General features: G+C 36.3%; 1 protein-coding gene across 4 annotated transcripts in view; it reads right to left on the bottom strand.

Annotated features, from left to right (window-relative positions):
* Positions 1 to 27896, bottom strand: part of AP3B1 (adaptor related protein complex 3 subunit beta 1) — a 151516-nt gene that overhangs the window by 32185 nt on the left and 91435 nt on the right. For all 4 annotated transcript variants that reach the window (XM_027634754.1, XM_027634752.1, XM_027634753.1 and 1 more), the window contains exons 21-22: positions 24719 to 24791; positions 23764 to 23870 (exon numbers count right to left, since the gene is read on the bottom strand). In XM_027634754.1, coding sequence (XP_027490555.1) covers positions 23764 to 23870; positions 24719 to 24791 — 180 coding nt within the window. The remainder of the gene's footprint in view (positions 1 to 23763; positions 23871 to 24718; positions 24792 to 27896) is intronic.

The raw sequence follows: 27896 nt of genomic DNA, 5'->3' as shown, positions 1-27896 counted from the left end.
TAAACAAGTTCTAAGAAAAGGTTGGGGAATTACATGAAACAAACACCAAACAGAATGCAGAGGTTGAAAAAAGCCAAATGCTCAGCACAAAAATCCCATTTGTCTGGTCAATGCTCTATGAGCTACTGAACTTTACAGTAGATCTGTTAGATACACCTGTGTATGTTTCCACTGATGAGTGCCCCTCTTCTTTTGTCCTACCCACAACCCTGAACGTGTAACTAAGCGAAAGAGACAACTGCAGATAGCAGGTTGTTCAAGACTCCAAGCAGCTAAACAAGGAGAACGAGCTTTCATCTTGCCTTCTCTACAAAACACTTGCAGGACTGCTACATTTTCCTGTCTGACACATTTAACACTGATGGCCTGGTCTAAAGGCTTAGTGAATACTTTCAGTAATAGAAGAATAATAGGAGATAAGTAAGAGCTGAGATTTAAACCAATAAGGTATAACAGAAACGGTAGGGTATCTGGAAAACTTTTGGTTGCAAACTATCCTGTTGAAAAACTTGGAAAACTTGATCTTCATCTCTGAGCACCAGTTTCTGAACTGGAAACCCAGGCTAATAATATCCATCACCTAAAATGAGTATCTGTGAAGGTCAACTAATAAATGCTTAACAGTGTGAGCACTACACTGATGAAAGCTGAAGAAAACTACATAAGGAACTGAGTGAGTGTGTTTTCTCAGGTCGCTTTGGGAAGTGCATTAAGTTTCACACATATCATACTGAATGAAAAATAAATCATGAAGGAAAAAAGGCAGAAAAGATTCTCATCCCCTCAAAACTCAACCACTATGTGACTGTAACTAGAACAACACATGCAGGATGTGACCACACAAACACCTCTGCAAAACCTTCCACATCAGATTTCACTTTCAATTTTTTATGTAGTTGTTTCTTTCTTTAATGTATAAAAACTCTGGTATCAGTTTTTTTAGAAACAAATTAATTATCTACCAGTAGTCTTAAGTATGAAGATTAAGGGCAGTTTCAAAACACCTCTGAACTGAGGAAACGCCACACCACCAAACTTCAAATATGTACAATTTGCTAATACTTTTAAAATAAATTGTCGAAGTTCAGTCATTTTCCTCACCTTAAAAAGATAATATAATGTTCTCAGGGACAACATTTTTAACTTTCCCATATGATCAGAAGAAAATACAGCTGTTTACAATAGAACACATACTATAAATTTCTGTACTTATTCAAATAATAGTAGCAATACCACTTAAAGAATATAGGCACCATATTTTTAAATTGAGTCAATTTTTTCAGTCCAATTCCCGATCTCTGACAAGCATGGAAATATCTAATACTTTTGTCCAAGAACACAGTTCAGTGAAATGTTACAAAATCCACAACAACCAGGTATCTTTTTACTCCAAAGCCATTTCACATGCATAAATATATGCTAACATTAGGGTTACTTTATCTTTAAATTATATTTATAAAATAGTAACCTGTTTGATATCACACGACCAGATTTACAGCCAATGCAAAATGTATGAAAAGGTACAATTTGTATGGACCTTCACAGTTACTCAAAATTCAAAACCTCTTTGAATATACAAGACCCAAACTTTCACAGATTAATACTCCGCTTAGTTTTCTAGAAACAACTGACAAGGCCAAACTCTGAAAAAACAACTCTGTTGTACGAAAATAAGGAATGAAGTACTTTGAATAATAAATATCTTATTGGTACACAGAAAGAGACAATAAGAGTAAGAAGTTATTAAGCAGTCAAATTAGCACATTACTTAAACCATTGTTCAAATAATGAACAAAACTGAACTTTTAAGATATAATTTAAGCCTTATTTTTAAGTTTAAGCTTAGTCTTTAACTTTTATTATTCATTTGAATGGGACCTGAATAATGCAAAAGTTATTTCATGAAACGGTTCACCCATTTTACATTAACAAACTTAGGGCATATGTTTAACTCATGTTAACACAAGTATTTTGAAGCAGACTAGCTTCTCTGTGCTAATTTACAGTTGGTTTTATTAGTACTATTTATTAATAGGAATGAAAACATAAAAAGTCAGTAGTCCAGTCAAGTCCAGTCAGAAGTCCAACATGTAGATACATAGAATCATATACTCATTAAGGTTAGAAAATATCTCTAAAATCAGGGTCCTACTGTTAATCCAGCATTGCCATCTTCCCCACTAAACCATGCTCCTAGGTTTCACACTTACAGGCCTTCTGAAGACTTCCATGAATCGTGATTTCACCAATTCCCTGGACAGCCTATTCTAATGCTTGATAATTCTTTCAGTGAAGAGATTTTTCCTAATACCAAAACTAAACCTCCCCTGGAGCAACTTGAGGCCATTTCCTCTTGTCCTATCACTTACCTGGGAGAAGATAATGAACCCCACCTGGTTAAAACCTCCTTTCAGGTAGCTGTAGAGAGCAGTAAGGTCGTCCCTGACATTCTTTTTTTCCAGGATAAATACCACCAGTTCCCTCAGCCATTCCTCATAGGACTTACTCTCTAGACCCTTCATCAGCTCTGTTGCCCTTCTCTGAACACACTCCAGCACCTCAATGTCCTTCTTGTACTGAGGGGCCCACAGCTGGATACAGGATTGAGGTGTGATCTCACCAGTGCTGAGTACAGAGGGACAATCACTGCCCTGGTCCTGCTGGTCACACTATTTCTGACACAAACCAGGATTCCACTGGTGGCCTTCTTGACCACCTGAGCACACTGCTGGCTGTACTGTACTCAAATTCTAACTCATTCAAGTTTTACTGAATCCTCCCTGTGATTTTTAGAGTTTTTAATCTATGCCCCCTTCAGTGTTACTTCTTGTTTCAGTCACAATTTCACTCCTCAGCCCGCCCACTTCTATTTTCAGTATTATACTACACATAGCAACAGAAACACAAAGGACAGTCAGAATACCGACATGATGTTTAAGCCATTTTTATTCCTATAGAACATTAATTTTCACTTGCATTTAATGTGGCACTACCAGAAAAAAATAAAATATATGTATGTTGAAGAAATTTAATTCTTGAAAATGAGAGTTCTCAAACCCTCTACTTGGTAGCAAGGGTTTTGAGCTGACAAAGGCTGATGTGACTGCAATGTGGTGTATTTAACAGTTGCATCGGTCTAGTAAACAGAGTTTTTTAATTCTAAAATTTTTGATGTATAGAGTTGTGATACTTAGAGAATCCCATAGGGCACATACCTGCAATCACTGTGGGGTTAAAATAATACTACACAGAGTTAACAGAACAAGACGCATCTACTAACCAGGAGATAATCTCCTACAAATCTTACAGAGCATATGTTTAAATTATAGAAGTAGTTTGTGTACCTTTGGATGGTTTATGAAAATAACCAATCAATTCTGTAGACACAACATTATTTCTAAAGGAAATCTATGTGACTCATGATGCCTGCAGAAACACAGAGACAAACCACACATATTTTATCAGTTTATTACAGTAAGCAAATAAGCGTGGAATGAGAGTGCACATAACTGTCTACTTAACGCTTACTGAAACATTTATAAGAGCTGTTATCTTCCTAATAACAGACAGACAGTGTGCAATTTTAGAGAGGAGAAAAGCTTCATATTTTTTAACACTTCACTAAAAAGTAACTGAAGAGTGTAAAATGAAAAATACTCTGTGCAGTTAGCTGGTAATGGACCATATTATCAACTCAAGTTAGATTTATAGGATACAAACTAGTCACTAATAGTTATTTTATGACACAGTGTGTCTGCTTTTTTGGGTGAAGATTATTAAGATTAAACTTGCAAAACTTTTTTTTATACAGCTGTTTAGAAAGGCAGTAAAAATAAATTAAAATACTGACTGCCCTTCCACCCCGTTCTGACTGAAAGCCAAGTGTAGGGACTCCACAGTGATATTATATGGTAACACTATCTTGGTACTAGTCAGACTGGCCATCATTAGAATTGCACATGTTGAAAGGCGATCCGTCACCCTAAAAGAAACAGCAAGTATTTTGAAACTAGCTCTTATATAAGAACAAGTACAATATTACAATTTTGCCATAAAAGTCCCCCACTCATTAATCATTTAAAGGGGAAAGTCTAAGATCACTGACAGTAGTTCTGGCTTTCTTTATCACAACAGAGCTGACTAGTTACAAACCACTGAATCCTCTCAGAATGAACATGCTTCTTTTTGCCAGCTCAGTAAGTCCTTATTAATAAATTTTACATTGATACAAAAAAATATTTTCCATAATTATTTAAAATTAAAAGTACTACAGGGTTTATTAAACCTAGTACAGAAAACAGAGGGAGACACACTTCCTGTACAAAGTACTGTAGAATCATCAGAGAATCACAGAATGGTTTGGGCTGGGACTTGAAAGAAGCACTGTTATTATTATTAAGCAAAAAATTATGTCTGCTTTCTTTTGTATTTGTTCCTTAGCTTAATAATGCTGCAATAATAAAGATAGATTATTATGAGTCATAAATGTATATATTTTTGGATGAAAAATGTATTATTGAAAAAAAATATTTGCTTCCAAGAATGATGACAATTATAATTCTACTTGCTCTAATTTACATTCTGTTAAAGCTGCGGACTAAATCATTTTATCTAAGTAACCCTTCTACTGCCCTCCTACTGGCACTATCCCTGACATAATCCAAGAATTACCTACTGAGCTGTGAGAGCTATACGCTCTCTCACACTCACGGCAAGGCTATGCTCCAGTAACTCTGCAACAGCTAAGGGGAGAAGGGCTATCACGTAGTCCAGCCACATTTACGTGATCTTTCAACTGAAGCTATGAGAGCAACTTAAATATAATTTTATAGTATTAGGAAGAAGATGGAAAACCAGGAAAACAAAGAAAAGACAACTACTGGCAGGAAACAGTATATTCATGACATTTTAATTACCAGTTACATATTACTTACAGTCATAATACGGCTCTTACAAAAATAATTAATAATTCATAAAAAGATATAACAAAACCCAAACAAATAACGTCAACATCCTAGTCTACAATATTTCAGGAGGCTGTTGGAAATCCCAACATTACAGAATACTTAAGTCACGCTAATATGGACTGCCAAAGTAATGACAGAATCCCTCTGGCAGTGGGCAGGGAAACCAAACAAGCAAGCAAGCTAGCTCCTATTTTCCGCAATCTGAGAAAAGCAACAGGATACCATCATTCAATTAGGGCTAATTTATCTAGACACACAGACACTCAAGGACATCATGTCAAATTTTGGAAAACACTTTCCACCAAAGGCGCATTTAACAGCTCTACATCTTCTAAAAGCCATGTCTGCTAAGAAGCCCTTCAATTTCTAATACATCCTAACTCCCTTCTTTTTGCATTGCCACCAACTTTCAGGCTCTAAACTTCCCTAAATAATTAATATGTCAATGAGGCTAATTGAAAATTACCATATTAATGATCATACCTTTAAACCATTAGTGTTTTCAGACAATTTCAGACATTATAAAGTGAGTTCCAAAAATTTTTACTCTAAGTTGTTAGATTAATACTTTTGATAATAAAAACTTGCAGGAAAAATAAAACAAACAAAACAACACCACCACCAAAACCCACAAACTACAAAATCCCAGAAAACCAAAACCAAAGCCACCCAAATAACTTCCACTGCTTTTTAAATGAGATGAATCTCAAACAAATGATCACTATCAACAAAAGCCTCCATCTGTAAGGTTGTCAAAATTAATTCTTTCCTATGCCTTTTTTTTTTACTCTAATATTTATATGGTCTCAAATTATCCCTTCATGAAGAATCATATGTTCAAGGTAATCACTGAATTATAGAATCACAGAATGGTTCAGGTTGGAGGAGACCTTACAGATCACCTAGTTCTAACCACCCCTGCTGTGGAGAGGGACACCTTCTACTAGAAAAGGTTGCTCACAGCTCCAACCCACAGGTCAGTGTCTTTCCTGTTCTGGGGACCCCAGAGCTGGATGCAGTGCTCTGGGGTCTCACCAGAGCAGAGTAGAGGGGCAGAATTCCCTCCCTTGACCTGCTGCCCACACTGCTTTTGATGCAGCCCAGGATACAATTGGCTTTCTGGGCTGTGAGTGCACATTGCTGGGTCATGTTCAGCCTCTCATCCACCAGCACCCCCGAGTCCTTCTCGGCGGGGCTGCTCTCCACCTGTTCATCCCCCAGCTTGGATTGATACCAGGACTGCTCTGATCCAGGTGCAGCTCCTTGCACTTGGTCTCACTAAACCTCCTAATATTCCCGTGATCCCTCCCCTAGAGCTTGTCCAGGTCCCAGTGGATGGCATCCTGTCCTTCAGGTGTGTCAGCTGCACCACTCAGCTTGGTGCATCCTCAAATTTGCTGAGGGTGCATTTGATCCCTCTGTGTCGTTCATGAAGATATTAAATAACACTGGTCCCCTTGAGGGACACCACTTGTCACTGATGCCCGTTGGGACTCTGAGCCATTGGCCACTACCCTCTGGATGTGACCATTCAACCACTTTCTTATCCATCTAACAGTCCACTCGTCAAATCCATCTCTCCAATTCAGAGAGAAGGATGTGGGGGACTGTGCCAAAGGTTTCACAGAAGTCCAGACAAATGACATCTGTAGCCCTTCCCTTGTCCTCTGATGTCGTCACTCTGTCCTAGAAGGCCTAGAAGGCCACCAGGTTGGTCAGGCAGGACTTGCCCTTGGTGAAGCTGTGCTGGCTGTCTCACATCACCTCTCTGTCCTTCATGTGCCCTAGCACAGGTTCCAGGAAGATCTGTTGCATGATCTTCCCAGGCACAGAGGTGAGGCTGACAGGGTGGTAGTTTCTAGGGTCCTCCTTTCTACCCTTTTTAAAGATGGGTATGATGTTTCCCTTTTTCCAGTCACCTGGCAGTCACCCTGACTGCCATGACATTTCAAATATCATGGAGAGTGGCTTGGCAACTACATCAGCCAATTCCCTCAGGGATGCATCTCATTGGGTCCTATAGGCTTATGTGCCTTCCAGTTCCTCAAGATCCTTCCTGATCTTCTCTTACATTGGGAGAGATTTTGCTCCCCCTGTCCTCATCCTCCTGACCGTCCACTGCAGCAGTGTGGGAAGAGAGGTCGCCATTGTAGACTGAGGCAAAAAGTTGGTGAGTAGCTCAGTCTCTTTCTCATCTGCTGTTACCTGTTCACCCGTCTTATTTATCAAGTGGGTACACCTTCTTTGACCTTCATTTTCTGTTTAACATACCTGTAGAAACCCTTCCTGTTATTTGTTGTGTCCCCTGCCAGGTTTACTTCCAGGTTTGCCTTGGCCTTCCTCACCCTTCCCTACATAGTCATACTTCATCTCTATACTCTTTGCAGGCAGGTCACCTTCCTTGCCTCCACTATCCAAGTATTTGCTTCTTTCCCTGCAGTTAGACCAGCAGGTCCCTACTCAGCCATGCAGGTGTGCTGCCTTCCTTGCCTTATTTTTTGCTCCTGGGGATTGCTAGCTCTTATGCTCTATGGAAGACTTCCTCAAAGATCTCCCAGCTCTGTTCCACTTCCTAATCCCTGAGGGCAGTCTCTCGGTGGCTGCCATGACTATCTCTCTGAAGAGCTGGAATTTTGCTTTCCTAAAGTTCAGGGGGCTAACTTTACTCCTTGTCTTACCCTATCCCTCAGGACCATGAACTCCACCAATGCATGATCTCTGCAACCCATCTGGCCTCCAGTCTTGATGTCCCCAGCTAGCTCACCTGTGCTGGTGACCAAAAGACCAAGTAATGCATCCCCTCTGGTAGGGCTGTCTGTTACCTGGGCTGGGAAGTTATCCTCCACGAATTCCAGGAGTATCCTGGATTGCCTACAGCTCACCGTGCTGTTTTCCCAGCAGATATCAGGGTGGTTGAAGTCCCCCAGCACAACAAGAGTCTATGAGCATGATGCCTCCTGTAGCAGGAGCAGGAAGGCTCCATCAATAGGCTCCCCTTGATAAGGTGGCCTGTAGTAGACAAGAGCCACAAGGTTCCTTTTTCTGCCTCAGTCTCCAATTCTTACCCACATCTTTTTGACCTGCTCATGGGTATGATCTGTGCATCTAGAGATGACCCAAATCTTCAGTAATCCTTAATTATCCCTTTTCTAATATTTTTATATCCCTTAGATTTTTCTATGGTTCTTTTAAAACAGAACCAACTAGGTGGAATTGCAGTTACTCTGTATCACTAAAAAGTATTGCTCTTCAAAAATAAGAATGCCTATATGATATAAAGGAACCAGGATTAGACCTTAACCTGGAGTTCACAAACAGCACAAAACTGTATCAGTCTCATCCCAGACTAATCAAGCACTTTTAAAACTGACAGCGCACTTGTTTTGTATTTTAAGTGTAACTGGGGGCCAGAGAGACAGCTTGCATTTCACATGTATAATAGAGCTTAAAGCTTTGTATTACAACAACACATGCTTTTGTTTGAAATTTCGCACCTTTGCCTTTTCCTTCTGCTGAGCATAAGAAATCACATGATTAATCCAATGAAAATATTAGTAAAATCTTCTAAAAAGCCACACAAGAAAGGAGTTCAGTAGCAACAAAATGGGAATATTCTCATGATTAAGTCACATTTATTACATAAGCATGGAGAAAAGGGCTAAAGTCAGTGACATAATTATGGGACACAAAGCTTGGTATAAATTCAGAAGTACACATTCTTCCCCAAAGGGTACCCTGGAGGACTATGAAAATGACTTAAACAGATACTAAGGAAAATTTTTCTTTTGATGACATTAGCAGAAAATTCCTACACTTCAGGTCTCAAACTGGTGAAATTCATATTTGGGCACGGGAAACCTTAAGATTTACTATCGTTTTGTCCTATGTATGCTTCTAAGGGGAAAAAAGCAGATGGTCTGGTGGCTGATGCATATGTGAGACTTTCATCAAGCAGCATGATTAGGCATTTCAAGGAAAAGGCATTCTCCCAATACAAAACAAGTAATTTGCTTCAATTTAGTGATTCAATCCTTCCACTGACCACCTAACTGGAAAGACTGAGGACTGCACTTGGGGACATGGTTTAGTGGTGGACTTGGCAGTGTTAGGTTTGCAGTTGGACTCAATGATCTTTTTCAACCTCAATGATTCTTTGATTCTATGATTACCTGAAGTAGTTTAGCAGTTAGAAAAACAGAGTAAGGTGTCAGCCTCACCTTGTATCCTAATTATGAATTTGAAATGGTGAACATTGCTAAGAGGGATTAATATAGATTTTGGCATTGAGTCTACATGATTTAAAAGAAGTTCCTACAAATGGTTTCTAATATATTATTTTGATTTTTGGCAAACAGCCAGTATTCTGGAGACCTCTAAAGTGACAACATACTGAACCCTACTGGCTATAACGTATAATTTTACAGTTAGGATTATACTATAACAACTCCTGCATATTGGTTTCTTCCAACACAAGTGCCTAGTTCAAATTTTTCCCCAGAAAAAGACATCATGTGTCAGGGTAAGTGTATAATATAAGTTGAAACACTTCTACACAGTATTCCCTACAAGGCAAAACAAACTCAGCCTATAATATACCATATTTGAAATCTAGTAGAGATATTTATGAATGTCAAAATGTAAATTACATCTTTGCCAGCTTCATAAACTATATTTGAATCTTGTTCACTACATTGTTGTTGAGGAATGCAACAGGTTATTTTGGTTTCTATCGGGATGATCTTAAAGTACTTTGCTTTTATCTATCAGGATGATCTTTGCCCACCTGCAAGGACAAAAGCCTGAAATAAGCACTGAACTCACTGCACACAAACAACTGCATCAGCTCTTCCTCAATGCAGGAGAAGAATCTCTGCATGTACAAGAATACCTCTTTTAAACATGATATTGACATGCCAAATTTCCCCAAGTTTTATTTAATTGTACACATAATATGTGTACAATTGTGTACAATATGTATAATATGAACAAATCCATATTCCCTAGGTTGCAAGAATTACAGCTGACCTGAGACCATGGTAACATAGTTTTTCTGTGTTTTGTTTTCCTTAAGCTTCATTTTTCATCCTTAAAAAGAAAAAAAAAAATCTGCTACAGTTAATAGTCTGTTAAGCAACAAAGAGGTTTATTTATAACCAGTTACCTTCAGTTTCTTTGTTTAAACTAAAATTTAAACACACTTGTATTTTTTTGACTCAGAAACAAAATTTGTGGTGTCAAATTACATACTCAGCCTTAACAAGGACACTTTCTTTAACACTCTTAAGAAGAAACACCACTAAATCCCATCCACACACTGCTCAGAGTAATGTAAGCACAGCATACCACAAGCAAAAAACTCACCCTATGGATATGTCTAATAAAGGCTGTACTGTACAGGCACAGACCTTGAATGTATGCATGCTGCTTTACACAGAAGCTGTGACCATAGTTAAGGCCCTCAGTTGATGACTGAGGGAAAATTAGGTGGGTAACTTTTTCTCATCTGCTTTCCAAATTATCTTGGTATTACTAACGTAGAGCATTACTGCTACTACTGTCTAAGTTCACCACAGATTGTCAACCTACTGGGCACAAATGCAGCAGCAGGAAGACTGTGACAATGTTCATTTATTAAAACTTAGTCCATTTTAAAGCAACACTTAATACAAAAAAGTATGTCAAATACTTGAAATTTATGATTTATATAGAAAGTAACAGTAGTTAAAATTTATGATTTGTGTAGTAAGCATATATTCTAATGCTCCTGGAGTTACAAAGGTCCTTCAGTGTAAACAGTAGAATGATTTTCATACATTTCTTCATAAAAACATTCCAAACTAATAATAGTAAAAAACCTGTACACAAACCTTCTTTTACATCAATGAATTCCTAAATTCCATTATACAATTAAAAGTTCTATTTTACAGTTCTTACAAACGTATCTTTCCACCATTCTTCTGGCATCTTCAAATCAAGAACATAGATGCTAGGGACTACAAATGCCAAGTGACACTATATGCAGCCCTATAAAGATGGAAATATTTCTTAATCCAAGTGAACAGAAGTTAAAAATGAAAACTTTTATCAATTGCGCTGAAATCAGTATTAATTCAGGAATATTCTAGAACTGTTTTTTCAGTCTTAATATGTCAAAGCGCTGTTCACCAAGCCATTGAGAAAAAAGCATGCAAAAATAAGGTGAGAAAGTCTGGACTAAAGGGAGCTTTTAAAAAACCTCATCTCTCTGATCATACACTATTTAATCACAGCACTGTTCAACAACCTTTTAAAGAAGTCTTCTGCCTCTCCAATATCCTCAGCAGCCCATGGCACAAAAGAACTGAAAAAATTTCCATATTATTCTGATTTGAGAAAGCAATGGCACATCACTTATCAACGTTTTAAAAACAACGTTAACACAGGTCTGGAGGCAGGTAATGGAGATACCCCCTTCCTGCAACTGTTAGCAAGAACTTTTAGAGAACATTAAAATGCATCTGCATTGACAAAATTTAAAAGATTCCAAGTCACCTTATTTTAACAACTGCAATGCCTTTGCATTTCACTTACTTTTCACTGTTAGCCTACAAGTCATGTGGCAACACTCTACTAGTCCACAACAGGAAAGAAATGGCCTAGCAGCAGTAACGTCTCTCTATTAGTTGAGTTAATCACATGCTTAGTTTTTACTTTCAATGAGCAAATATTTTCCCAAACAAGTTTTATTCTTATCAGTTTGGGACAAAAATCTCAACATTATAATTTGAATAGCAGGTGTTTCATTCCATGTGGTGATGCCTCTTCAAGTAAAAATGATAGGATGCATCAACCAAAATACTTTTTCAAGTAGTCAAGCTAAAAAAAAAAATCAAAATTCAATAAATCAAGATATTGTTATTTAAAAAGCTTTCACTTCTATTTCTATATCTATTTAAAAAGTAGAACTTAATTCCAAGGCTTATGGACTCTCAGGTTGGTTAGATACATGTGGAACTGGAATGACATAATTTAAAATTATAAAAGACCCCTATGGTTTTTGAGTGTCACTCCTCAGTACAAAAATCCAAAACTATAACCAGTCATACAAAAAACCACATGCACAATCTCTAAATGTAGCTGAAGGAAGGAGGCTTCTAAAAATATCTGCTATAATAGCATGACTTTAAATCCAGAGACTATTAGAAGTTGTATTTTTATTAATTTCTACCTAAGAGCTCAAAATTTTTCTTTTTATTCTTATGTATAGACCTCAGAATGTTCATCATAATCAAAATGCTGTGCTGCAGATGAAATGCAAGTCTTAACAGCAGGAAACTCAGTTTTCTCTGTGTGTGTAATTTTTGTATGTAATATTGGGTAACAAATATGAAATATAACTTTATAAACAGCTATTGCACTGATAGGTTAAAAAAATAATCTTTCTGTATCCTTAAAAGAAGTAATGTATTAGGCATACAGTTGTAATAAAGTTGAACTATTATGTATAGTTAGTATGTGTTACACAAGAAAATTATGTTGACACCCTTCTAGGTGATGTATAAATTCACACTCTGTTTCTATAATAATTCTGTTTTTGCAGTTAAACAAACTTTGTCACAGGATCATCATTTACTGTGACCCTCTGAAAATAAAGTGAACACTGATTAGCACATTTTCTGGCACATGCCGTGTCTCTGTCACTAAACAACGTCTTTATTTTAAATTATTCTTCAGAATCATTGCTTTGACAATCACTGACACTGTTCAAGGTCTGCACAAAGCTTCAAACTGCATATTATCACCCATTGACAAACTCGACATTTTATGAAGAGCCCCTTCTCCCAATGACTTATCCTCCTTATCCTGTGTAAATAAGTAACGATTCATTTTATAACCTTGACTTTAAAGTCCAGCCCTTCTACCCTCTTTTTTCTTCTTCCTAAACAAGTGACAAAGAACAAGGAAGCTGATTGAAGGGGTCCATTATGTATCAACTTAAAGAAAGGCAAAGTGATTGATGAAACTAGCAGTCACCTTCACTGCTAGCTACTGCACCTGTATCCTTTTTGTCAAATGACCTGAAAATCCTGCTGACAGTTTAACATTCACCACAAGGATACACTCACCAGTACTGTAGTTTTGAATATTTTTATTTGCTCGGAAATTCATGGGAACATTTTTAAAAGATGGAACTGATTTAAAATCAGTAGCATTTTGTATTTTCTTCCCACAGATCTTGTGCTTTCTAACAATTTACTTGGGAAAACTATTAAATGATACTTGCCACTAATCTGGCAAACCACAGCTCCTCTGCAGGTGTCACACATTTAAATCATTCACATAATCACTTTTACAGAAAAATTAGATAATGGTGATAACAGAATCTTAGTTAATTTCCTGTCACAGAGGAAAAATAGTTTCCAGGTTTCAGACTAAATTTCAGAGCTTTTCAGTAATAATAGTTTAAAAACAAAACCAAACAAACGAAAAGATAACCAACACACCACTTTTTCTTTAACTATTATTTGCAGTTTTAAAATAATATTTGGCTACTTTAACACAATTCTGGTTTAGCAGATCAAGTAAAACTTCCTTTTAGTCTCAATAAGATAATTAAAAATGCCAAACCCAAACCAACTTATAGTACTGGAGATGCTCTTCTACTCTCTGTTTGAAATAAAATTTTCTTTGACAGAGTGACAACTGAGAGGCACCAAAACTCCCAAAAAATAAGAACACCACCATCACCCCCCAGCTTTACTCTGTGTGGGACACAGCACCATTTCCTTTGGGCATTTATTACCTGTTAAAAACCAATCTTTTGGTGAGTGGCAGTTCAGGGTTTTTGAGAGCAAGCTGCAATATTTCTTCAGGTCTGCAGAGTCATAATTAAAGCTGAACTGAGTGGAATTGGAGAGGGAAGGTCAGCGAGGTGCCGTATGAGAGATGAGGCTGGGCTGATGGGCACCAAATGAACAAATTATGATGGGCCCCACTCAATGTGATGAGGTCAAATGCTTGTTTCTACCCACTGACAGTTCAATTTCCCTGAAATGTCTCTCGGTTCTCTATGAGCTAATTATGAATGAAAAGTTATCAACTGCCCTCAACAAAAAGAGCTTTCTTGGAGCTTTTAATGTCAAAATATTGTTAGAAATGTATGCTGGCCACCTTTTTAGCCAAACAATACCTAGAAGAGTCCAAATATCAGTGTTATACAATATACTTTTAACCTACAGTATAAACATAAAACATTCTTCAACTACTGTTAAACACATAAATAAGTTTTATAAAGTAAATCCATATTAATATTACTATTTATTATGAAAAGATGGTGTGTTTATAGTTTTGTGTAACATAAACCACATATATTGTGTAACATAAAACGCAAATATTTCAAGTATTTCCCTGTTAATATTAATTTCCAAGAAAATATTGCTGGATTTTTAGGCTTACAGTAACAAAGCTCAACTGTATGCCAGCATAATAGTTCAGCATAACACTAAAGTGACTGATAAAAGTACACAGTTCTTTCATGGAGCTTCAGTTTTCAGAGTAGTCTCCAGATTGCCTTTATGAAATATTAACTTTTGAATATTCAAGAACATGTGGTTGCATATACTTCCAAAGTTTTAAATAAGTGGTAAACATAAAATTGTTAAACACGCTATTACAGAAAGTGGATCTTTAAATTTGAAGGAAATAAGTGAATGCAGTTTAAAAACTAGCAATTCAGAACAGGATTGTCTGAGAAATTCCAGATTTATTTGCATAGAGAGATAATTCTGGTAATTTATTTGGGCACAATTATTCACTTCAAAGTAAGAAATGAGGGAGTCATTTAATACTTTTATTCAGAATCCTACTTGGCTTCCTTTTATTACAAAGCTGTTTCTATGTGATATGTTGACTTACAAGTCAGAAATTTTAAAGAAAGCTCCTAGAGGTGATCAGAACTTTACTTTGCATTGTATTTTTACATTTATACTTGCACTACCCATATACTTGGCACTGCACAGGACGGGACTGTGTAAAAGCATTAATTACGCTAACCTTTAAATTATACTAATTAATGCAATGACAGCATACACATAGTTACAATAGGATGTTAAAGTCAGAGTGCATCTGATATATATAGATAACTAAATATTATTTTTCTAATAATAACTAGAACTATTTTTCAGATGTTTAGAATATCTTGTAATATAAGCAGGGATAATGTAAAAGGAAACTGTTTTATATAGTTTAATAAATTTTAAGGTTGTTTAAAGAAACTGGCTAAAATAACCCACCTTGAAAAAAGTAACAGAAATAAATCTTTAATCACAAACCTCAAAACGTTCATCTATGTGGTTAGCATATATAGCTGTAATATAAAAGTAAGCCTGAAGGTTTTCAGTAGAGCACAGTATTAAATTTATCAATATAACAGTTGCTGTCATTGCGGTTGGCATACTATCTTATTAGACACACTGTTGATCAAGTGTTATTATAACAACAAAAAAAAGTGTGCTGCAGAGTCTTCATGTTTAAGTACCACAATTAAGAACAGAGAAATGCAGTTCATTCATTACAGAACCTTTTCAGGAAGTTGATTTTTTCTAATTCTTATTGTAATTGCATTGTTCTAATCTTGTATTATAAAGGCAGCTGCTTGCCTATCATTTGTACTTTCCTCGTTAATCCTGACTCAGTGAATTAACCTTTAATTACAGCCGTTAAAATTGAAATGAGCCTCTTGTCTGGCTGGGGCTGCCCCCTTCCAGTCTATGAGACTGATGAAAATTTTTAGGGTCAATGAATATGTCCCATGTCATGTCTGATAGATGCTAAAGATGTGAGGAGGTAAATGTTACCTTAGAAAGATGTGGTTGAAATTTTTAAGAGCTCGGTTTATTGACAAAATAAAAGAAAAATACAGCTTAGGTTACCTCTCTCTTCTGTCTGAGTTACACAGTGTAACACACATACAGACACACTCGGTTTTACACACAGTATCACACCACACATTTAAAGAATAACCTATGGAATCATCATCATGCATCACATGTGCTTGTTTTTGAACACCTTACAGCAGCCCTATTTTAAAGAGCACAATATATGTATTTTTCATGTTGTAAAGAAGAAGCAGCATTATTTTAAAATCTATCATAGATCAAAGTATTTAATTATTAAACAAAAAAAAGTCAGATTAGTTTTAAGGACAGTACTGACTTTTAACAGAAGGCAGAAAGAGATCAAAGGTCTCCTCACAGTAACTTATTTAAAGGAGTTTCTTCTTTGCAATAGCCCCACAATTTAATTTCTATTTTATAAACAAGACTTTAAAACTGCAATTGCACTTTACTTTGCAATTTTGGCACTTATATTTTTAAACACAATATCTGAATGCTGGTTTAATCTTTTTAACTCCAAGACAATAAACAGCAAAACAGCACTGAAATAAGAGCATTTCTATTAATCAATGACCTCATTACTCAGAATACAATTTCATTAATATAGAAATTACTATTTATACATCATATAATTATAAATTGCATATCATTTATAGCATATATGTAATCAATTAAATCAATAGTAATAATACAGTATATCTCTCAGACTGAGTATACTATTATTTGGTCCAGTGTCTTGTATCAGAAACTTAGCCCTGATTCATAAGAAAGATCATGTTTGAAATTCCAAATAAAATTTTCTAATTTATTTGAAGAAAAGAAGTTGAAGTGGTCTCAAGTGTAGAGTTTGTTATGCATTAATTCATTTAATAAACATGAGATGGGTATTTTTAGGGCTTGAACATAATTCAGTGTTACAAATATTTATAAATGGATTTCCAATTAAAGAATAGATGAGAAATGATACTTAAAAAGGTAGTGTCATGGTAGTTATTTTTTTTCTTTCAAGCTAACCTTTTCTAGAAGTATGTGGAAGCAATTTCTGAAAGGACATTATAGCTTTCAAATATTCGATGTAACACATCACTTCCGTATACAGCAATTTGACATCAACAGAAAAATAAAATCAAGGTGGGGGGGTGTCTTTGTTTCATTTCTTCTTCTTGGCTTGACAATGGTTAATATCTGCTGATGAGCAGCTACACTCATTTGTAGATATCCAAGTGCTTTCCCAAGGTGAGTAAGCATCATTATCCTCATTTTTCAGATGGAAAACTGAAAGATTAAGTTACTCCCTCCAGATCTCGCAGCAAGTAGTAAGCCAAAAATAGAACTCATTTTCCATATGTAACACCCAGTTCTGTATCCACTGGACCACACCGCCTTCCCACATGTATCAGTCACACCTAATCAGCCGCATAGCTGAATTTTGGGCAGCACTAAGAGAAAGTTATTTTTTAACTCTTAAATTTAAGACCATGCCTTTTCACTTCCTTCATAGATACAAACTTTCCCAGGCACCCTACTAACATATTGTGGTGGGGGGAAACAGTTTTCCCCCTGCAGTTATAAAATGGTAAAACCCCAGGGGGTGGTGACCCTTGAAGTTTTGAGGTTTTACCCAATGAGCGCTTCTGCAAAATATAAACATATCACAAACAGAACGGAAGAGAAGGTAGTTGTAGTTTTGTTGTAGAAGAAGTAGCCATGTTGTGAAAGCCATGAGGAGAAGCAGCAGGAGCCCCTTGGGGGGGGAAATCTGGCCCCCCCAGCCCCCAGCGGGGGGGAGGCTGCAGAGACTTGGAACAGTGTAAGACTGGGTTAAGTATCTGTAGCTGAGCCAGGGGATGTTTCTCCACTGTGAGCCGCAGCAAAAGATACTGGAAAGCGGCAGCAGAACAGCAGTGGACGGAGCGGTGGCAGAGAGCCAGAAGAGATAAGACCAAGCAGCAACAACAGGCAGGCAGGAACACAGAGAGAACTCCTGGAAGGAGAGAGAGAAAGAGAACAAGAGCCAGCAGCAGCAGAGAGAGAGAGGAAGCTGGGGAAAGAACTGAAATAAAACCCCATACCCCTCTGAGACCTCCGAGAAAGGAGGAAGATGATGGACTCTTACTTGAAAGAGTCTTAAAGTGCTACAGCACTTACAGAGAGGAGCTGAAAAGCTCCGAGAAGAATGTAGAGGGGGTGACCTTGGCCCCTCCCTGCTGCTTGAGACAGAGTACAGAGCTCTGTAGGGCACTCGAATCCCCTGAAGATAAGGACCGTCACGAAGACCCCTGAGCTTCGTGATATGACGTGGTGAAGTGACCCTTGTCCCAATGAACACAGCCCACGGAAGAAGACCCTCGCTTGAAAATGAGTGGCCGAGGGGGCTTGGACACCCCCTCGTGAGTACTGGCAGAGATCCAGCTACAGCTGCTGCATGCATGAGAAGAAGAGAACCTGCTGCCTTAGAGACATCGCTGCTCTGAAGAAGGATCTTTCCTTCTTCCCTCCTGGACTTTTATTTGGAGGGGAGAAGAGATTTGATCCATTGTAAATACTTATGTCATGGTAGAGATAGCTAAGACTGTATATAATGTATTGTAGTATTTATTTGTACAGTCATTGTAATATATTCCCTTTCCCCCATTTTGAGACTCGTGTGGTGTCTGGAAAAACCATCTCACATTAGGTTGAGATGTGGGAGGGAGCTTAAACTAGGGAATTGAATTCTGAAGCTCTCAAACCATGACACATATGATATTATAAAAAGTGGTTTCAATTATGCCTTATGCTAGTTACAAATCTAGGGGAGGGGAAAACAGAGACAACACAAATACTTTCGGCTGTTCCACATGGAAAGACACCACCTTAAGAAATGAAGCTGGAGAGAAAACTAAGCAGAACTGCAAAAACATCTCTGCTTAATATGTGATTGTGGTCAACACCACAAAGAAGTTATAAGTACACACAGGAATGGGATATATGTAGGCTGTCTTGTAGCACACATCCCTTCACCTCCCCGGAACAAACTTTCCCAGTTTCAACCTGTACATAAAATGGTAGGCTTCAGAAGAAGTATAATTGAATGCAAAGGAAAAAGTTCTCTTCTGGTGAGACAGCAAAAGGATAAGACATTTCTTATAGGAAGTAAAAAACAAGACGGCAAATGCTAAACTATAAAAAATAAGCTTGTGTTATCCTAATACAAAACTATGACAGCTGATAAAAGAGAAGATGTGACTAACATTGAAAGTTGATTTAAAACCATCCCCTTTTGCCTGAGTAAAAAATTTTAGAAGCATCCTTAAGAGAGTATGGATATATGTACAGAAACGTAAAATAATTACTTAAAAATAATAGTAGTTGATAAGAAGCTCTCTGAGAACAATGGGCAGAAGACCGCCATCACCCACAGTCTGCTGCTATCACAAGTGATTGCACTACATCTCTTTCATGACAATAACATGTTAATGTTTCTTCTGATGCAGCCATTCCTGAGGTGAGCTTATATGAATGACAAAGGTATATAGTTAAAAAATAACTGCTGCTAGTAAAGCTCTGAAAAAATAAGACTCATGAAGTTGAGTGCATGCCAATAACTATTTAGAAGAATTACTATTTATTTCTCTACTGTAGGATTTTGAAAATTCTTGACCTTTAATTTTGAAAATTAAAGACCTCATGCTAATCCTTCCTGCAAACTACAGACTAGACTAAAGTCATAATATAATCCATTATTGCTATTCTAGTGTTCCTTGCACTTCTAAGCAGAGATGCTTCAAACAGAAGCATAGACTTCAGATTCAGTCTTAAGACTTGTTACAGTGGAATTAGAAACAGTCTGAATCGACAAAGCCATCTAAACACCAAGAAAGTCTTCCCCTGTAAAGACTATGTCAACAACTTAGAAATTAAAATACCATTAAAGGTGTTCTCCGAGTCTGAAAATATCTCTACTTAAATATTGAGGGAGTTCATGTTTACTATTTCTCAAGGAATTCTGTAAGTGTACTCAATTTAAAATTAAATGTATTTATCACCTGGTTTGACAGGTCTGCAGCTTGACCTTGACTTTTGACAAAAGCTATTATTTCTGCTTTACGCATCACCAGTCTAAAGAAGTTCTCAAAGTGGATCTCAGTCAAAAGTTCTTTAGAAGACACAAAACAGAAAACAAGATGATTTACTTCGCCCTTCCTAAACAGTTTCTCTGGAAAGTTGAGTAGTAAAACAATAAAAACATATTACTATGGTAATAACTACTATCATGAAGAAACACTGGACATACTAAATGAAACCTTAGTAAATAAAGTGATACCACCTACAATTACACCTTAACTCCAAAAGCACAATAATTAATAGCAACTCCAAATTGTTGCATCAAATATTTCTATAAGTACCTCCACACTACAACAAGAGTTTTCCCCTTATTTGCTACATGTTTTTTTCATGAGCTTCTCTTAGTCACTCTTGACCTTTTCCCTAAGTTATCCTATTTGGGGCAGGGAAACAATCTTCTCCCCTCAAATCCTACTCAACTCAACCCATACATTCACACACTTTTTTCCCGATCCAACTGCTGCTACCACCAGAGTTCATATCCAGCTGTCAATTCTTCCTTGCACTAAACACTTCTGAATCACAAAAGATTTCCTGCTACCAAAGCAGTATTTCCTTTTCACTAATTTTGTTTATAAAAGTATGGGTCATTTTTATCAGTTAATTATGCTATGCAGCATACTCAGGGCTCTCCACATTTAGGAGAGCAGTTCCTTGTACATTTTTACCATCTAAAATCCTAATGAGAAAAGAACAGGTGGTTTAGCTTTTTTTTCTTCATCAGCTGTGTGACAGGTAGGAACAGATGATCACTCCCCTCTTCAGCTTCTCTGCATTACCACAGCTCTCCTCTCTCTCCTCTCACCATTTCTGCTCAAAATATTATTTTCTGCAGCAGATTATAACCCTCCCTGTCCTTATGTCAGTCATGAGTTTTGCTTTCAATTTTTTCCTTTCCTACTTCATAGCCTCCCTTTAGGGGACAACACCCACTTCCAGTGTTTTCCAATAACTGCTTCACACTGACAGCTTGCAGCTTTCTCTTGCCTCCTGTCTTTTATTTGCACTGCATCTTCACATATCTTTCAAGCCTGCAAATTATCCATCTGAAACTCAACTGATGCCAATTGCAGTTTCCCCAAGCACTTAGTTTTGACTTCACTTGCATGTACACCTTGAAAAGCCACACAGAAGCCTCTGGTGACCTCAGTTACCTGGTTCAGTTGAACCTGAAGATGAACCACAAAAGCATGCATATGGATTTACTATGCTTTGCATCCAGTTGGAAGAAAGTTATCCATGAATTATAAGAGAATTTTGTTTTTCCTGGAGCAAACTATAATATGCACGTGTGCATTTATATGAGGGGGAAATGTGCTATATGTAAACCTAAACGATAAAACCAAATGAGCCACAGGACAAAGTATTAGGTTGTGCACTGTAGTTTCTATTCAAGGATATTTTGGTTTTGTAGGTTTTACCATTACTGTAAAATCATTCTTGTATTTATGCTTTCTATAACGTTCAACAGCTATGAATTTGAAATTGTAAGTTTTCTAAAAGATGTATCCAATTACAGTGCTGAATGATTTGAATAATAGACTGCTTGACATATTCCAAGATAAGTGGTTGCTACATTTCTTTGATATTAGGGTCATATACTGTACTTATCTATTTTTACTCCATGCTCTCCATTGCCTAGTAATAAATTAATTTCTCACTGTTAGTTTGGCATGTGCCCTACAGTTATATTCATCTTCTCTCGCACTGAAGGAAGAAGAAGTTTACTAAGGTATTTTTAGAATTAGTCATCACAGATTAAATCCAAAATACTGTTTTAAGAGAGACATTCCCACATAAAGCTGGTTTTATGTTTTCATTTTTAGAAAATTAGCCCATGGTACTAAACAACATAGGACAATAGCCATTTAACTACTTGCACACATGTAAGACTTTTTACAATATATGGATATCACCTGAAAGAATGATTTTTAACATGTGTTTAATTTCTGTTGGTCCCTGGTGCAGAAAGCCCAGAGAAGAACCTCATGTACATCTGCAATTATCAATGGCAATGGCTTAGATCTGAACAACAGAATACAGACCAAAATATGTAATCACCATCAAGGCTGCAAGAATTAGTTCTTACATAATTTGTGTTGTTTCCAGAGCAGCGAGAATGTTCCAGCTTCTTTGCTGGTTACCAAGAACTCAGCAGTAACAAGGAAGAGGCATTTTGCACATTCAATGTTTTCATAGGGAACAACTATTCTTTAGCCTAACCTTCTAGGTCTTTCTAACCTCTTGTTCTTTGTAGCAACCTGAAGAATAGGGAGAGGTAATTTAGCAAATGAACAGTAGCAATCATGAGGAAAACAAGAATTAATATGGAAACAGAATATGTGTTCATGTACTGTAGATGATGAAAGGACACTGGCAAGCAGGGAGATTTCTCAAGCCTCTGACATTACTGATTGCTATCTTTAACTTATCCTCAAAGGTGATAATTCTGAAGTAAAGCAAAGACACCAGAATCATTCTTAAGCTAATCCAGAGCCAGGAAAACATATGACTGCATGTGTTTTGAGTTGCCGAAGCCATAAGGGACGGCAAGGAGCCAGCCATGGGGTGGCAATCACAGAAGTAACATCACAGCTGCAGTCAAACACAGACTTACCACCTAACACCGTATGCTGCACTGCAAAATAACATGGAAGAGAATTTATGAATCTTCAGAGTGTGTGGCACATCAACCACCACGCATCATGGGAAGTGACTGCATGTTCATGGATTGTTACTGGAAATTTACATTACATCTCAGTTTTCTTAGATAAGGCTAATATCCAACAAATTATCAGAAAGCCTACCTTTTCAACACCAAATTTTGAAGCCTGCAAACATGAAACTCAATCATAGCTAACATCATCTATTCCTTGAGTCAAATCATTCATGTAACTCCTTTACATAACAAGTATTTGATGTTGCAAACTATTGCTCCCAAGATCAACACGAAGCAGTTTACCAGCAATTTTTAGAGTTGCAGTGTAGGTTCTACATACCAGCCTCATTAGAAACAAGGTCAAGCTGAAAAATATCTGTGACTCTGGTGTTTTTTTCTGGTGACCTCCATCCACTTGCATAAGGAAACATATCCTATTTCATACCACTGCAATTTCTTATTAAACTGCAAATTTAAATTGGACATACAAAAATGACTAAAAAAAGCCAACCAAAAAAGAACAAACTACTATCCTTTTCCACAAAGAATGCTCTCTCTACCTCCATGAGTTTGCTAACCTTAATTATACCTATAGTTTTGAGATTCCCTAATGGAAATTGCTACAAAGCACTAACAGAATGAATCATGACACATGCTGATACACCACTGATTGTAAATCTATACCCTTTTTATTTGCACCCAGGGGCTACGCATCATATACTCATGAAAAATTACTTCCAAGTAGCAAAATGTCATAATTGGAGGCATGTCTGGTAAACAGGCTGAGTATTACCAAGTATGCAATGTTCTTGTAGCTTATTTTTGATAGTGTAGCAATTCGATAATTTGAAAGATTTGCATAGTTTGGATAGTTAATTTGAGAATTAAAGTTTCCCTAAGGCAAAGTAAAAGCTTGAAAGAGAATGTTAAAAATCCTTGGAAGCATCCTTCTTAGACATGCAACATTCATACTTTTCTCCACATTTCAAACATAATTACAGATTGAAAAATGCTGCCAGATTTCCATGTATACCAGAATTTCATATAAAACCTTTAGAGATGAAAGAACTTAAAAAAAACACTTTAATGATGTTCTCAAAATATGTGAAAAGCTTAAATTAACACCCACCCACCCCATCTTATAAAGGTTACTTACATCAATGACAGATGAACTTGACAGACTTAATCCCTCTAAGTCTGCTGTTAAACTCGGGGATAAAACAGCTGCTGTAGGAACTGTCACAGGAGTTGTCACAGGACAGACTAGAAGGAAAAGGGCAATTGATATTTAAATTGAAAAAAAAATGTAAATACTGAGAAAGAATATTATATTTCTTCATTAAGCAAAAAAACCACTTTACATCTTGATTTAATTATTATAACTTTTTATTATATCCTTGTATATATGTTCCTTAATCGAAGATTATATTATTTTTTCAGACATATAGCCCTAATACTCAACATAAACAGTGAAAATACAACTAATATAAGTATAGACCACACATACAATTTATATTAAAAATATTTTCCCCTTCTTTCCCATTTCCCCCCTATTTCATCCTTCAGTTTGATACATACTTTTATATGTACTTTTTCATTTACAAGTTAAGTGCAAAGTACATGTTAATGCTATTCTAAGGTACTGCACCTATAGAAGTAAACTTGAAGAAGGGTACTAAAAGCATAGTCAAAGAACAGTGCCAGCTCTGCCTTACCTTTCCAAGAGTACAATTTCACACTGTTCTTCAAAAATGTGATTGGTTCATAGATTGCACAGTGTTATACAAGTAACATCCATTAGTGGATGAGAAAATAAGCCCACTTTGACAGAAGGCAAGTCTAAACACATAAAAATTCTCAAAGTAAATGTTTTACATACCAATACATTCTAAAGTTTGAAACAATTTATCAGTTACAAAAACCAAACAAAATCTCATATTGTAATAATTGTGCTTAAAAATAACTTGCAAGTCTAAGCATTTATTTTTTTTTTCTCAGGAAACTGGTACAATAAATGAATAGAATCAATGTTTCAGACACTTAAAATTCATTGAATTAATGGAATTGAATTTATGCCATGGGAAAAATGAGGCTTTAATCAAGATACTTACAGTCATCTAAATCTAAGAGAAACACGTCTTGTTTATTTGGAGTTTTTCTGTCTTGTACTGTTTTTTCTTCTTTCTGTCAAAATATATAAATATTTCATCTTTCATCATATCAGCAAAAACAAATCTTTAACACTTTTATAAAGCAAAATGTGCTTTTTTTTACTGCTTTCATAAAGCAAAATATATTCATTTTCAGGGCTTGGCACCCAGAGAATTCACCTAGCGAGAAAGATTTCTTTACACAGTTAAACAGAATCTAAATTCCACAATTGAATATCTGAAGACAGTGTATTTGTTTAGTATTAATCATTGTTGCTGCAAAGAAAACTTTAGGTGACAGATCAGATACATCTGTTGAGACCACTAACAGAGACAGCAGCATTTTTTTAAGACAAAAAAATCTGGGTACTAACATTTCTGTTTCCATATGAAGAACAGGTCAAAATCCATTCAACAAGAAACAGGTGTTATTTGCACTTATCTAGGAGCATGGAATCCTGTCCAGTTATCTACTGGGATTTTACTTAATTGCTAGACAAATAACACTAAGTTGATTTTTGTCACAAAAGAAATTCCAATTTTAAGCTTTAAGATGAGTTCTAAAAATAAGAACTGCCAAGTAGTGTAGTAAGAATTGGCGGTACTCTTTAGAGTAGAGAAGTAATAGAGTTATCTCAGTAACTTGGCAAACAGACTATTTCAACAAAATTTGTTTCAATACACCTAAATAAAGACTTCTAAACAAATCTAATAAGAGTGAGTGTTGGCCATACCTCCAGAGCATGTCAAGACAGTGGTGATTCAGGAAAGAATTTAGTGTGTCACAGCTCAGTATAGGCTGCCAAGAGGGCGGTTTAGTATAAAAGACTGATCTTTCGATGTAGCCACAACAGTTTTGTCATCATGCTGTTCCTACCCACACTTAAGCATCCTTCATTTGGGTCAGCTGAAGAATTCCTTCTGCCTTTGCTCTCTCTGACTCACCAAACAGAAGGCTTCGCCATTCTTTTAGAAAACGTGTCAACTGCCTTTAGATCTTAAGACATTGCTCACTACCCAAGGTACTGCGAGTAATTTAAATGTAGTCTTTAAGAGTCACACTTACGTGAACTTCTTAGTTTACCAGTTTCCTCCTCAACAGTATGTGACAGGCAAATGCACATATGTACAAATATTTTACCATTTCTAATAAATTAACAGGTCTAAATAAATCAGCAAAACTCCTTATGACCATATGGGTCTCCATTTCTTCAGCATTTCAGGTACTCATGATATAAACTTCTACAAGAGTTTAGAGTCCTCTCAGAAACTCAGGAGGTAGAATCACTTTCTTCAGCTATCACCATAGAATAAAATGACACCTCTTTTCTCAAGGTGCAATCCCTTTCTTCTAGTCTCTCAGCCTCATGGTCAGTTGCAAACTAACAATAATGACAAGTATATTTTTTTTTTCCAATTTTGAGGAGAAATTCCATGGTTCCTTCCAAAGAACATTAAAGGAACTAGCTAACATCACTGTTTGAAGCCATAGATGTTAATGACTACCAGGCTTGACCTCAGTCATGATGACATTGCTGATCATGTTCTTCCTATAAAGCCATGGCTATGGTGCTAATGTTATCCCATGTCTTTTGTATCTGTCCAGAATTACTGAGGGACTTTGCTGCAGAACCTACTTTCTTGAATTTCTGCTCACAACTACCAGACTTTTCTCTTAAAGTCTGTTTATTAGCAAGTCATGAAGCTTCTTTTGGCTATTCTTGTTTTAAATCTGTGAAATAAGGATAAATAGTACACTTAATAATTACTCAGGTTTATAAAATGTCAGAGAAACAATTTTATAACAATCCTTCTAATGGATTCCAACCCATTTTATAGCCCCATTTGGTGAATATTTAGCCCTGAATCTTGGGGTTACTTCTCACCTGCAGCACTTTTACTATAAACTATGTATCAACTTTTTTCCTAAAGTAGAAACTGTTCAAAAGTCAAAACAGACTAAAGTAGAACCTACTTTAGAAAAACGCAAATATATTTTAAAAAAATCCTCAATTTCTGAACTCTTTCACTCCCTGTCCCCACTTATCCATAAGATACAGTTCTACCTTCAACTATGACAAAGGTTCAAATGTTATTTTTAGCTACAGTTCTGTATTTGCCAATTATTTCAGCAGAGATGGAATTTCTTCATTCCCTTTCACTATGCAGCCAATTAAAGTCCATAAGCAGTGGCTCACCCACATGAGAGGTGCACAAGGACGAGAATTTCATATGTTTCAGTACAACTTTTTAAAACATTAGGAGTCAGAGCCAAGGAACCCTTTCGCTGTTAATCTGTTTACTGGAGACAACTAAGGCATTCTGTCACAAATAACATGAACAGTATGCTTCAGTTTGTTTTTTCTGTTATTTATTTTGCCATTCTAGAGTTGTTACTGAGTACATATCACAAAGCTTGTTATGTACTTTCGTAAGATAAAATCTGTTTTTGCACTGATACTATTTTGACTCTATTACATAATACATCTTTAAAAATGAGGGAGAAATCCTTCAAGAGAATTTATTTCTTCAAAACAAAGTAAAATGGTCCTAAGATAAGGTACAAGTGAAAAATCCTTGTATCAACGTAATGTATGGTAAGAAAAACTTCCACTGCACACTTTATGAGAAGAATTTATTTATACTATAAAAACAAGCAAACAAATAACACCACTAAATAGAAAACAAACCAAAACCAAAACCAAACCTTACTCTACCGTCTGGAAAATGCAAAATCAGAAACTAATTAAATCAAGTAAACGCTAATGCTAAAGTATGATCATGTCTTATTTTCTAATTCAGTCAAGTGTGTCAAGCTTAAGAAAGCACTCAGCTACTTATATGTGTGTGCATGCTCTATATACACATAAACACACAAATATTTTCATATTTATATGTATTTCTATATATGGGTATATACATTAATTGTGTGCAATTCTGTACAAAACACCAAAGAAATCTATTTACGTGAGTCCTGCCTAATACAAACATGATTATTTTTTAATTTGATTTCTCCAAGAAAAGAAAATTGATTGGTTATCTAGGAATAATAAATAGCCAATGACTGCAGATATTTCTATTGAATAAAAAAAGCTTTGCATTTGAAATCAGGACAATAAAAATGTCCTGACGTGTCTGA

Source organism: Corapipo altera, unplaced genomic scaffold, assembly GCF_003945725.1.
Source record: "Corapipo altera isolate COAL_440 unplaced genomic scaffold, ASM394572v1 61411, whole genome shotgun sequence".
NCBI classification, from domain to species: domain Eukaryota; kingdom Metazoa; phylum Chordata; class Aves; order Passeriformes; family Pipridae; genus Corapipo; species Corapipo altera.
Note: the sequence above shows the minus strand (reverse complement) of the source record. Positions and strands in the feature narration are given on the sequence as shown.